Source organism: Salmo salar, chromosome 01 (genome assembly GCF_965601325.2).
Source record: "Salmo salar chromosome 01, fSalSal1, whole genome shotgun sequence".
Lineage (NCBI taxonomy): Eukaryota > Metazoa > Chordata > Actinopteri > Salmoniformes > Salmonidae > Salmo > Salmo salar.
Genome location: NC_138291.1, coordinates 76,735,192 through 76,749,302, shown reverse-complemented (window position 1 = coordinate 76,749,302; position 14,111 = coordinate 76,735,192). Strand labels below are relative to the sequence as shown.

General features: G+C 43.5%; 1 protein-coding gene across 13 annotated transcripts in view; it reads right to left on the bottom strand.

Annotated features, from left to right (window-relative positions):
• Positions 1–179: 179 nt before the first annotated feature.
• Positions 180–14,111, bottom strand: part of washc2c (WASH complex subunit 2C) — a 38,954-nt gene continuing 25,022 nt past the window's right edge. For 9 of the 13 annotated variants that reach the window (XM_082976768.1, XM_082976724.1, XM_082976766.1 and 6 more), the window contains 14 exons: positions 13,942–14,034; positions 13,749–13,850; positions 11,430–11,608; positions 11,234–11,351; positions 10,617–10,862; positions 10,079–10,267; positions 9,877–10,008; positions 9,573–9,671; positions 9,380–9,463; positions 3,475–3,531; positions 2,712–2,921; positions 1,774–2,538; positions 1,319–1,481; positions 180–951 (listed from right to left, as the gene is read on the bottom strand). In XM_082976768.1, coding sequence (XP_082832894.1) covers positions 803–951; positions 1,319–1,481; positions 1,774–2,538; positions 2,712–2,921; positions 3,475–3,531; positions 9,380–9,463; positions 9,573–9,671; positions 9,877–10,008; positions 10,079–10,267; positions 10,617–10,862; positions 11,234–11,351; positions 11,430–11,608; positions 13,749–13,850; positions 13,942–14,034 — 2,586 coding nt within the window. In that variant the 3' untranslated portion in view covers positions 180–802. The remainder of the gene's footprint in view (positions 952–1,318; positions 1,482–1,773; positions 2,539–2,711; positions 2,922–3,474; positions 3,532–9,379; positions 9,464–9,572; positions 9,672–9,876; positions 10,009–10,078; positions 10,268–10,616; positions 10,863–11,233; positions 11,352–11,429; positions 11,609–13,748; positions 13,851–13,941; positions 14,035–14,111) is intronic. The other 4 variants (XM_082976735.1, XM_082976726.1, XM_082976763.1 and 1 more) reach the window with 4 other exon arrangements.

The window sequence follows — 14,111 nt, the reverse complement described above, 5'->3', positions numbered from 1 at the left end:
ATTTTAATTAAAGGGAAGGAACCGTGTAAATCTAGAATCACACAGAGGTGCTAAGAACAGCCCTGTTCCTCTTTCAGGCCATCTTCCTTATTTCCGCTGCATTCATAATTCCACTACTCATGACCTTAAAAGGCTTTAAAGTAGTGCTGCAGATATTTGAAACAAACTTACAACACACATTTCAAATTTCATAAAATATCATTATTTTAGTTTAAAAAACTGAAATGTCATTCATCACAGGCAAAGTTGACAAATTTAACAATTTCATATTAATTGAAAAACAAAAACATTTGCTTGTTGTTGCTAGGATAGACAGTCAAGAATTACTTCATAACTATGATATGGCACAGCCCAAAACTTAAACAGAGCTCTCCAACTATATTTATAAATCATTTACTATTTATTTATTATCAGCTGGTCTAATGACAGCTAAGAATATGCTTATAAAGTGCTGCTATCATGGATATTAAATAAAGACAAATAGCATTTAATAACTGTTACTTTGTCTGTTATCAATCATAGATGAAGATGTGAAGTGTATATCAGAATCATCCCCTTCAACATTTCTTGCTGTGTTTTAATTTCCGTCTGAGGTTATGTCGATCAATCAATTGTTTTTATATAAATAGTCTCTATATGAACAGTTTTAATATCTCCAACCCTTTTTTCAGTCCTCCAAAACAACATGTTATTCGGCACACTTGTACAATTAGGACACCAAATGGCACCTTGAACTATCTAGGGAATAAGGTGCCATTTGGGATGCACACAAAGTTTTAGCTCCTCAGGAACGGTCCACGGTTCAGTTCCCGCCCAGAGCGTTGAGAGGGTCGTCAAAGATGTTTCCCGAGTCGTCCGCTGCACTGGTGTCCTGGGAGGGAGGGTTCTTCTTGGACTTGGATGGAGGCTGCTTGGTCACTGGCTTCACAGTGCTGGGAGAGAAGATGTCATCTGTGGAGAGAGAAGCATGGACAGTACTGTAAAATGTGTCAGTTCAACCTGGTGGCAATGGCATTGTCAGACTGTATGTGTGTTTGTTTTTGTGTGTGCACCATTGGAGGCTGCTGAGGGGAGGATGGCTCATAATAATGGCTGGAAAGGAGCGAATGGGATGGTGTTTGATACCATTCCACCGATTCTGCTCCAGTCATTACCACAAACCTGTCCTCCCCAATTAAGCTGCCACCAACCTCCTGTGGTATGCACACATACCTGTATTTGTCTGTGTGTGGTGAATTTCCACATACATGTTGAAACAGTTGAGGAACAACAATGCAAGTTCTAGATATTCTGAAATATGTGCTCTGCAAATACTCACCCATATCATCATCAAATATTGATTTAGTTTCCACCTTCTTGGACTTCTTCTCTTTTGGTTTTGAAGTGGACGTCATATCAGCAAAGATGTCAACGTTGTCATCAAACAGACTGGCATCCAAGGATTTCTCTTTGTGCTTTTTGGGTGGAGTCGCTGCTTCATCCTGTGAAAACGGTAACAGACATATTCAGACAAGAAGCAGACAGACACATGCACGTGCGAACACACACTTTCCAAGGAATATATTGATTTCCCTCTACCTCCTGTTGCAGAGATCGTGACTGTTGGATAAACAGACGTGCTGACCCAGCATGCTCTGTGACAGACCAACTGCATTAACACTATTATAATGAAAAGTTCGTAAATTTCGGGCTGAAAAATTCATTTAAAAAACTGAAGTCATAAACAGACTGACTGTTCAATTGACTGACACAATTGATCATCATGACCAATACCTGGAAGATGTCCTGCTTGGGAGTAGAGTTGCTCCCAGCCTTAGAGTCTTTACCACCAGCAGTAGTGGGAGTGGAGCTCTTTCCTAGCCCGAAGATATCCTCTTCATCCTCCTCCTCATCCTCCAGGAAGGAAGATGCCTTGGCCTTCTTAGCTGACCTCGGCTTCACCTTCTTGAACAGGTCACCCATGGGGTCGTCAAAGAGGGACTGAGGGGTCGTCTCTTTCTCCTTCTCACTCTCATTCTTTGATGTCACTTTACCCCCTGTAGTCTTTGTTGTGGGATTGGGGGATGGAGTGGTGATTATGGGTGAGGGGATGGTGGGGTTGAGACCTGGGGCAGGGGCAGACCCAAAGAGGCTGTCAGACCCAAACAGGTCATCCTCGTCAAGAGAAGGCAGCACCTTCACCTTGCTACCCTTAGAAGAGTCTTTATTTAGAGGGGTGTTTGACACGGGTAGTGTTAGCACTGACGGTCTGACAGAGAAATCGGTGAGCAGGGGTTTGGAGGGTAAGGAAGCAGGTAAGGAGGAGGGTAAGGCAGAGGTTGGGGCTTGGTTAGGTAGACTAGACCTAGGCAGAGTTAGGTTAGGTAGTCCCGGGCTAGGCTGGGTTGGGTTAGATAGTGCTGGGCTAGGCAAGGTTGGGCTGGGTCCAGCCTGGTCCTCTCCATGGTTCTCGTCTCTCTGCTCCACAGATCTCTGAGCTGACGTCTGCCGTGCTGCCCTGGTCTGGGGCCTGCGGCGGATGGAGCCTTTAGCTCGACCCTACAGGAAAAGAAGACACATGGAGTCATAACAGGGGCTTATTTTGGAAGTTACAAGGTTAGAGCTTTATACATTACATTTCTATAATTTAAGGATCAAATGTAGGTGTTCCATGTTTCCCTCACCCTGTTCCATTATGTCCACCCTACCCCAGTGCCAGAGCCCTGACCCACCTTGTTCGCACTCTGTAGCGTGGACACCTGTACCGGGTTCTCGAAGCTAACCCCTTTGTTGCTGTGGGGCTTGGTCCCTGCTGGACTGAGGCTAGCGCTGGGGCCTGAGGAGCTGGGGCTGGGGCTCAAGCCTGGGAGTACACTGACCCCCCCTGGGATCCGAGAGAAGGCGTCGGGCAGGAGGGCAGCAGGGTTGATCACCAGGTTGGCCTGAGAGTGAGGAACACATTTGTTCACAAGTGTTGACCCAATTTCATACCAACTAAAGGCCTTTATAAAGAGAGGGTTTTGTAATCAGAGCACAGTGAATAGACATGCAAATGGATATAATTTGGATTGGTCCTCAATTGGATTTACAAGTAATTTTGTTCATGCAGTCCCTCATGATCATCAGAACCAAGCAGTAGACAAAACAGAGGAAGTGAGACCAATAATAAAAGATAAAGAAAGTAATAAAATGTAGAAGAAGGAATAATATCTATTCATGAGGTTTCAGGAAGAATAAAGGCTGAGCATTTGCTTTCAGTTTGACAATAAAACAAAAAAAAACCCTGTGAGAATCAATTTGACAGTCACGCGGTCTCAGTTTAGCTTTAAAGCCAGCAGTGGAAAAGAAAAAGACGATATGTTTCATGTCAAAGGTGGAGGTTCAAAGATGACTGGCAGAAAACATGTTGGGAGAATGAAAGCTCATTCAGAAAGATTAAAGAAAGAGTAAAATATTGAATAATAAAAAGACTGATTTAACATTTTAGAAGATTACTTGGAGTTTCCCAATCCGTGAAGGCTCTTTAGATTTTACAGGACTTGGTGTCGGCTTCTGTGCAGTTGAATGAAGATCATGTTAAGTAATCTAGACAGGAGTATCTCCAAAAGCAATGTAACAGTATAATAACTATCAACTGAGGAGAGAACATTACTGTCCACAGATATCCTTCAAATTCAGAAAAAATGTAAGGCAACAATACCAGTCAAAAGTTTGGACACCTACTCATTCAAGGGTTTTTGTTTATTATTCTACAATGTAAAAATTGTTAGGACATTAAAGCAAAAAAAAAAAAGAACATATGGAATCATGTAGTAACCCCCAAAAAATAATGGTTAAATCAAATATATTTGAGATTCTTCAAAGTAGCCACCCTTTGCCTTTATGACAGCTTTGAGCACTCTTGGCATTCTCTCAACCAGCTTCACCTGGAATGCTTTTCCAACAGTCTTGAAGGAGTTCCCACATATGCTGAGAACTTGTTGGCTGCTTTTCCTTCACTCGGTGGTCCAACACATCTCAAACCATCTCAATTGGGTTGAGGTCGGGGGATTGTGGAGGCCAAGTCATCTGATGCAGCACTCCATTTATTTCACCTTTATTTAACCAGGTAGGCAAGTTGAGAACAAGTTCTCATTTACAACTGTGACGTGGCCAAGATAAAGCAAAGCAGTTCGACACATACAACAACACAGAGTTACACATGGAGTAAAACAAACATACAGTCAATAATACAGTAGAAAAATAAGTCTATATACAATGAGAGCAAATAAAGTGAGATAAGGGAGGTAAAGGCAAAAAAGGCCATGGTGGCAAAGTACCGTAATTTCCGGACTATTAAGCGCACCTGAATACTGAATATAAACCGCACCCACTGAAGTTAAAAAAATATATTATTTTGAACATAAATGAGCCGCATGTGCCTACCGGTACATTGAAACAAATGAACTTTACACAGGCTTTAACGAAACACGGCTTGTAACAAAAAAATAATTAGCAGTAAGATTTAGTCTTTTTGCACCGAGTCAATTCCTCACGCTGCTGTTTCCAACGTCTTATCATCGACTCATTAAGACCAAGCTCCCGTGCAGCAGCTCTATTTCCTTTTCCAACAGCCAGATCAATCGCCTTCAACTTGAAAGCTGCATCATATGCATTTCTCCGTGTCTTTGCCATGATGAGGATGACAAAATGACTACCGTAATCAGAATGATGGGAAGTTTGAGAGCGCTCGATTTAATCTAATCAGTAAACAAAAAAGTTGTTTGACCTTAACCTGTTCGGCAATTTCATTGGTCTAATGAAAGCTTCATGACGCCAAAAAACTGAGCACGTCACAGAATGTGTTTTTTTGGAGAAAAAAAAATTGAAAGCGGGAAAAATCCATATATTAGCCGCGTCATTGTTTAAGGCGCAAGGTTCAAAGCCTGGGAAAAAAGTTCCGGCTTACATTCCGGAATTTACGGTAAATACAATATAGCAAGTAAAAGACTGGAATGGTATATTTGCAGTGGAAGAAAGTGCAAAGTAGAAATAGAAATAATGGGGTGCAAAGGAGCAAAATAAAGAAAAAAATACAGTAGGGGAAGAGATAGTTGTATGGGCTATATAATAGATGGGCTATGTACAGGTGCAGTGATCTGTGAGCTGCTCTGACAGCTGGTGCTTAAAGCTAGTGAGGGAGATGAGTGTTTCCAGTTTCAGAGATTTTTGTAGTTCGTTCCAGTCATTGGCAGCAGAGAACTGGAAGGAGAGACGGCCAAAGGAGGAATTGGCTTTGGGGGTGACCAGTGAGATATACCTGCTGGAGCGCGTGCTACAGGTGGATGCTGCTATGGTGACCAGCGAGCGGAGATAAGGGGGGACTTTACCTAGCAGGGGTCTTGTAGATGACCTGGAGCAAGTGGGTTTGGCGACGAGTATGAAGCGAGGGCCAGCCAACGAGAGCGTACAGGTCGCAGTGGTGGGTAGTATATGGGGCTTTGGTGACAAAACGGATGGCACCGTGATAGACTGCATCCAGTTTATTGAGTAGGGTATTGGAGGCTATTTTGTAAATTACATCACCGAAGTCGAGGATCGGTAGTATGGTCAGTTTTACAAGGGTATGTTTGGCAGCATGAGTGAAGGATGCTTTGCTGCGAAATAGGAAGCCAATTCTAGATTTAACTTTGGATTGGAGATGTTTGATGTGAGTCTGGAAGGAGAGCTTACAGTCTAACCAGACACCTAGGTATTTGTAGTTGTCCACATATTCTAAGTCAGAACCGTCCACAGTAGTGATTCTGGACGTGCGGGCAGGTGCAGGCAGCGATCGGTTGAAGAGCATGCATTTAGTTTTACTTGCATTTAAGAGCAGTTGGAGGCCACGGAAGGAGAGTTGTATGGCATTGAAGCTCGTCTGGAGGGTAGTTAACACAGTGTCCAAAGAAGGGCCAGAGGTTTACAGAATGGTGTCGTCTGTGTAGAGGTGGATCAGAGAATCACCAGCAGCAAGAGCGACATCATTGATGTATACAGAGAAAAGAGTCGGCCCAAGAATTGAACCCTGTGGCACCCCCATAGAGACTGCCAGAGGCCCGGACAACAGGCCCTCCGATTTGACACATTGAACTCTATCAGAGAAGTATTTGGTGAACCAGGCGAGGCAATCATTTGAGAAACCAAGGCTATTGAGTCTGCCGATGAGGATGTGGTGATTGACAGAGTTGAAAGCCTTGGCCAGGTCAATGAATACGGCAGCACAGTATTGTCTCTTATCGATGGCGGTTACGATATCGTTTAGGACCTTGAGCGTGGCTAAGGTGCACCCATGACCAGCTCTGAAACCAGATTGCATAGCAGAGAAGGTGCGGTGGGATTCAAAAATGGTCGGTAATCTGTTTGTTGACTAGGCTTTCGAAGACCTTAGAAAGGCAGGGTAGGATAGATATAGGTCGGTAGCAGTTTGGGTCAAGAGTGTCCCCTCCTTTGAAGAGGGGGATGACAGCAGCTGCTTTCCAAACTTTTGAAATCTCAGACGACACGAAAGAGAGGTTCAACGGGCTAGTAATAGGGACCACCTCCTCCATGCTTCACGGTGGGAACCACAAATGCGAAGATTATCCGTTCATCTACTCTGCGTCTCACAAAGACACGGCGGTTAGAACCAAAAATCTCACATTTGGACTCATCAGACCAAAGGACAGATATCCACCGGTGTAATGTCCATTGCTCGTTTTTCTTTGCCCAAACAAGTCTCTTCTTCGTGTCCTTTAATTGTGGTTTCTTTGCAGCAATCCAACCATGATGGCCTGATCCATGCAGTCTCCTCTTAACAGTTGATGTTGAGATGTCTGTTACTAGAACTCTGAAGCTTTTATTTGGGCTGCAATTTCTGAGGCTAGTAACTCTAATGAACTTATCCTCTGAAACTGAACTCTGGCTCTTCCTTTCCTGTGGCGGTCCTCATGAGAGCCAGTTTCATCATAGCACTTGATGGTTTTTGCGACTGCACTTGAAGAAACTTTCAAAGTTCTTGACATTTTCCGGATTAACTGACCTTCATTTCTTAAAGTAATAATGGACTGTCGTTTCTCTTTTCTTATTTGAGCTGTTCTTGCCATAATATAGACTTGAGCTGTGTTCGAACACCCATAGTAACATACTGTATACTTAATGAGTATATACCATACTATTAGTTCATTTTAACCGAACCGTATCCTTTCAGTTGAGCGTACTAAATCTTGGCATGTCTACCAGAAGTTGATGCTGTTGCTTTGCAACCTCTTGCTAGCTAGTTAGCATAACAAATTACTAGTTAGACATTTTACGACTTCGGGTGTGTTCTTAAATTCAAATCTGGAGTGCGCTCATAATTCAGAGCGTAAACAGATTGTCCGTTTGTGAATTAAGACGGTTTCGCTCTCGGAGAGTACACTGGACGCTTAGGCTAGGAGTAGGATTGATTTGAGCGTTCCGGCCGTACAACGGCAGTCAAGCACCCAAGCTAACGTTGGCTTCCAGACACAAATGAGACCACTCTGACCATTTTACTCGCCTTAGCAGAGCTGGTTAGGCAGTTTTCATGATACCCAGAGCGTTGGTGACTAACTGTGCTGCTGGAAACAATTGAATTACGCTTTTTTGTCAACGTTTACTGACACCGGCCATATTCAACGGGTGTCGTAAATGTCTTATTCTGCGCTCTGGTACACTAAAACGAGAGTGCTCTGAAATCGGAATGGATAGCCAGAGCAAATTTACAAAAGCACCGAATGTCCATTGAGAACGCACAACGACGACACAATTTAGCTATGCTAAGAATGACAGGAAAAAATCAAGTCACTAAATGTTGGGTAGTTAGATAGCCTATAGTTAACTGAAGACATGTTTATCAAAATAACTCCCTGTAATTATTATCACGCGATTAATATACTGGCAAGTTTGATGTATAAGTAGCCAACTAACGTTAGTTAGGTAGCTAACAAACATACCGGTACATACTGCTGTAATGATATGCTACGTGGTTCACAAGGACAGCGTAGCTAACAAATTACCTGCCAACATAACGTGTAAGGTAACCTATTTGAAAAGTCATAACTTTATTACATTGCTCAACATTTGTCATAATCAGCAATTAATTTCTATCCGCTCTCATTGGACTTAGACTGCATATTTTCCGCCATTATCTTCAAATCACAAAACCATGTGAAGCCACGCCCATTTCCCGAAGAAATGCATTATGGGCCCTAAATTACGGAAATAGTGTCCTTTTTTTCTTCTCTTTTTTAATAATTTTATTTATAATTCAAAATACAGAGCAACAATTTACATTCTTACATCATACAAAACAGAACGCAGGCATTAACAAAAAAAATACTGGACCAAGCCAAAAAGAATATAAAAAATAAACACTTCTAATTGTAATCACTCTGAAAAAATGTTATTGTAATGATTTAGGAAAATGTTATTCTTGTTATTGTTCACTAGGGTTAATGTTTTAATAAAACAGTTAAATTCAATAAAAAAAAAAGGTAATTTTGGCATAGAATTTTGGAATTTTTGTTTGTGTATGAAGTATTTGGCAACAAGAATAAAAAAATTCACAATCATTTTAGTGGTCTTGTTATCATTGCAATAGGAACATATTATATCTTTCATGTCATAAACATAGGTAGTGTTCATAATGGTAATTAAGTATTTTGCAAAGTTTTCCCAAAATTCGGACAAATTTACATTCAATGAACAAGTGAGACGGATTCTCACCTTTTTCAAAGAAATAGTGTCCTCTGCGTGTATACTTCCTATTCGTGACGTAAAATATGATTGGGAGTATGAGTATTCGAACACAGCTCATGTCTTTTACCAAATAGGGCTAGCTTCCGTATACCACCCCTACCTTGTCACAACAAGGAAAGAAATTCTACAAATTAACAAGGCACACCGGTTAATTGAAATGTATTCCATGTGACTACCTCATAAAGCTGGTTGAGAGAATGCCAAGAGTGTGCAAAGCTGTCAAGGCAATAGTTGTCTACTTTGAAGAATAACAAATATATTTTGATTTATTTAACACTTTTTTGGTTACTACATGATGTCTTTATTATTATACAATGTATAAAATAGTCAAAATAAAAACTTGAATGAGTCGATGTGTCATTTATGACTGGTACTGTACTCACTCCAGAGGCGGCGGGTGGGAGGAGTTATTTTGGACGGGCTCATTGTAATGGTTGGAATGGAATCAATGGAACGAAGTCAAACGTGGTTTCCGTATGTTTGATGTGTTCCATTTAAGCCATTACAATGAACCTATCCTCCTATAACTCCTTCCACCAGCCTCCTCGGACACCCTTTAATCATAAGCACATTGGCAATCACATTCTGTATAGACTAAGACTCTTAGTTTCATCAGCCTTACCTCACTCTCTGTGACTGGTGCTGTCACAGCAGGTTTTGAGGATGGCTCGTCTTTAGTGGGTTTACTGGGCTTCTCCGATACCTTCTGAGGATGCAGGTCAAAGAAAGGACAAGGACTGAGGATGTACAGTCCCCGGTAAAGTCATCAAGTTGTATGCATATTGTATTGATTGAGGTGATTTAGAATAGGGTACCGGAGGAGCTGCTTTGGGCTTGACAGAGCTGAAGAGGTCATCTTCATCATCACCAAACAGTGTTGGAGCTGCCGACTTCACTGAGCTAGGCCTGGACCTCTGAGACAGGAACACAGCATTTTATCATCACTACTATCATTCGCACAATTGATTTATCACTCAAAGGGGTAGCAAGTAGTATGCGCGTCAATGTGCTGATGCAATACAAGACATCCACCCTGGTCCTGGTGAGTGCAGGTGTTTTGCTCTAGCTCAATACTAACACATATACCCTCTCACTAAGCCTACTGTCCCTAGAACTCACCAAAGACTTGTCAGGTGTGGCGAAGATGTCAACGTCAGGGTCGTTGTCCCTCTGCTGAGTCTGACTGAAGAGCAGTTCCTCATCCTGGAACACCCCGGTACTACTCTTGGTACGAGGACGCACCTCCGCAGGCTAACAGACAGACACAGGATTTACAGACACACACAGGAATTGTCAGTAATATGAATAAAATAATTCATACCTTTAGTGTGTTTCTGGCAACTGGTTTGGTCGGTATGGAGATAGGGGCAGTCCAGTCAGCACCCTCCTCTTCCACATCATCAAACAGACTGAGGGTGTTCTTCTTTGTTTTGGCCTCCTTCTCCATGGGGGGCGGGCCCTCAGACAGGAAGTCATCACCATCCGGGTCGTCCAATGGGCTCTTAGTCTGCTTGGTTAGGCACAGGAAGACAGAAAGGCGTCAAAGTGAGTACAGCACCTCACACTCACAGGCATAAGAGCAGGGCTCCATCTCAATTCACCTTCCTCTCTTTTTGCATCTTTCTCAACTATATTGGAGGAAAAGGTCCAAGGTCCATCACCTCAGATCTTTATTGTCCAATGGGTTTTGAGAAAGAGACGAGGAGAGATAATGTGAGGAATCACAGAAAGATTAATTGAGAAAGGTCCCAAATGGCCAAATGTTAGGTTATGGTTAGGATTTGGATTGGGTGAGTTTAGCTGATCCTAGATCTGAGCTTAGGGGGAATTTCTACCCTAAGTCTTATGTAGCATCTCACCTTGGCTGCTGCCAGTCTGTCTCCCAGCACGTTGATCCCTCCAAACAGACTGACGGCCCCAACTGGCTTTTTCTTACTCTCACTGCCCTCTAGTGGAGAGGACAGGGATGGCACCTCAGGACTCTTGTATTTCGCTACCCTCTCCTCCTCTGAAGGTTTCTCTACCACTAGGGGAGGAGGTGGTGCCGTCACCTCTGGTTTGTCTATCGGGAGCAGCGAGGGGGCTGGGGAGGCTACAACAGGTGCCTAGAGAACAGGATAAGGGCACAGGAGAAAAGGGTATGAGCTGGGGGGTAAAGGACTGAAATAGCATTGATTACAGACATAGCTATCAATGCAGGGATGTTACCACATATACAGTATATTTATATGAACAGTACGTCAAAACAGTACTTTCTTACGACAACGATATTCATTCAATATTTTTATTGTTGTAAAATAATAGACAAGAGCCTAGACATTACTGAAGTATTATCTTTTTTAACAATTCCATTGTTACCTTGAAGGCTTTTCACCTATAGGTTATTCATACATGCCCAAATGGCACCCTATTCACTATATAGTGCACTAAATAGGGAATAGGCTGTGGACAGACATAATCTGTAAACCAGGCTTACTTTAGGGTCAGCTGTAGTAGAGCTGTTGGTGACGTTTGTTTTGAAGCCGAAGAGGGATCCCTTATCTTCATCATCCTCATCTTCAAACAGGAGAGAGACTCTCTGGTGCTTCTTCTGACTGCTCCAACACATAGACATTTACACCACACCGTCATACTACAGATTGAGTATTTTTGTCTATTGCTATGACATTTACCTAGACTCCTTGGTAGCAGCAAAGAGATCATCATCCTCATCGAACAGGCTGTCTTTAGGAACTGCTTTGACACTGGGTAGACTAGATGGGGCACTAGTACTGGACTTCATCCCTCCAGTCTTACCCTCCGTCTTACCCTCCGTCTTACCAGCACTAGGCTTGGAGCTCATCCACTGGTCCTAATACAGAAAGAAAAGGGTTAAATAGATATCATCTGTTGAAGTAAGAGAAACAACCTTCACAAGTAAGCCTGGTTCAAAATCTACCTTTCTGGTGTTGGCAGATTTGTAAGAATAGGATGGGTGTAAGCTATATTAAATCACTTTATTTGTCACATGCGCCGAATACAACAAGTGTAGACTTCACCGTGAAATGCTTACTTACAAGCCCTTAACCAACAGTGCAGTTAAAGAAGAAAATATTTACCAAGTAGATTAAAATAAAAGTAATAATAAAAAGTAACACAATAGGAATAACATAAGCAGGCTATATACAGGGGGCACCCGTACAAAGTCAGTGTGCGTGGGTACAGGCTAGTTGAGGTAATCTGTACATTTAGGTGGGGGCAAAGTGACTATGCATAGGTAACAAACAAAACAGTGAATATGTAAATTGTCCGGTGGCGATTTTAGGAATTGCTCAGCAGTCTTATGGCTTGGGGGTAGAAGCTGTTGAGGAGCCTTTTGGTCCTTCCAGTACCGCTTGCCGTGAGGTAGCAGAGAAAACAGTCTATAACTTGGGTGACTGGAGTCTCTGACACTTTTATGGGCTTTCCTCTGACACCTCCTATTATATAGGTCCTGGATGGCAGGAGGCTTGGCCCCAGTGATGTACTGGGCTGTTCGCACTACCCTCTGTAGCACCTTACGGTCAGATGCCGAGCAGTTGCCATACTAGGCGGTGATGCAACCGGTCAGAATGCTCTCGATGTTGCAGCTGTAGAACCTTTTGAGGATCTGAGGACCCATGCCAAATCTTTTCAGTCTCCTGAGGGGACCAAGGCTTTGTCGTGCTGTCTTCACGACTGTCTTGGTATGTTTCGACCATGATAGTTCGTTGGTGATGTGGACCCCAAGGAACTTGAAACTCTCGACCCGCTCCACTACAGCCCTGTCGATGTTAATGGGGGCCTGTTCGGCCCTCCTTTTCCTGTAGTCCATGATCAGCTCCATTGTCTTGCTCACATTGAGGGACAAGTTGTTGTCCTGGCACCACACTGCCAGTTTTCAGAACTCCTCCCTATTGGCCGTCTCATTGTTGTCGGTGATCATGCCTACCACTGTTGTGTCGTCAGCAAACTTGATGATGTTGGAGTCGTGTTTGGCCACACAGTCGTGGGTGAACAGCGAATACAGGAGGGGACAAAAATACACACCCCTGAGGGGCCCCTATGTTAAGGATCAGCGTGGCAGATGTGTTGTTGCCCATCCTTACCACCTGGGGGGGTGGCCCGTCAGGAAGTCCAGGACCCAGTTGCAGAGGGAGGTGTTTAGTCACAGGATCCTTAGCTTATTGATGAGCTTCGTGGGCACTATGGTGTTGAACGCTGAGCTGTAGTCAATGAACAGCATTCTCACATAGGTGTTCCTTTTGTCCAGGTGAGAAAGGGCAGTGTGGAGTGCGATTGAGATTGCGTCATCTGTGGATCTGTTGGGGTGGTATTCGAATTGGAGTGGGTCTAGCGTGTCTGGGAGGATGCTGTTGATGTGAGCCATGACCAGCCTTTCAAAGCACTTCATGGCTACTGACGTGAGTGCCACGGGGCGGTAATCCTTGGGCACAGGGACTCTGGTGGTCTGCTTGAAACATGTTGGTATTACAGACTCGGTCAGGGAGAGGTTGAAAATGTCAGTGAAGACACCTGACAGTTGGTCCGCGCATGCTTTGAGTACACGTCCTGGTAATCCGTCTGGCCCAGCAGCTTTGTGAATGTTGACCTGTTTAAAGGTTTTGTTCACATCAGCAACCGAGAGCGTTATCACACAGTCATCCAGAACAGCTGGTGCTCTCGTGCATGCTTCAGTGTTGCTTGCCTCGAAGCGAGCATAAAAGGCATTTAGCTCGACTGGTAAGCTCGCGTCACTGGGCAGCTCGCGTCTGGGTTTCCCTTTGTAGACCGTAACAGTTTTCAAGCCCTATCTGAAGCGGTCCTAAGCCCATTTGATGGCAGAGCCATCACCATATTGCTTACAACTCCAGGTATTTCAGATCTGTGAATACCAAAGGGGTAGTGGCTAACGGAGGGGGCTAAGGGCTATTTTCTGACAGGCTGAAGTTGAACTGAAGATTATGTTGCAAGGTTCCCTTCCCTCCCATTACCTCGTCATCACTGAAGAGGGAGCTAGAGACAGGTTTCTTGACTTTTGGAGTGGCGGCTTTAGCTTGGCTTGGTTTAGACTTCTTCGCAGACGCAAACAGATCCTGCATGATGAAAGAAAGTGGTTAGATATGAAGACGCAGTTACAAATTATAATATTTTGGGGACCGAAATAGGTCAGGCTCATTTTCTCACTTCTTCCTCCTCGTCATCGAAGATGGACAGAGGAGCTTTGCTCTGAGTTGTGGGTTCAGGTTTAGACTGACTCTTAGGGATGGTTTGAAATATCTAGAAAGACAGGGACAGAGAAAGGTGAGGTTACATCTGTAAAACAATACCATGCTTCATGATCAACCTAACGTTCT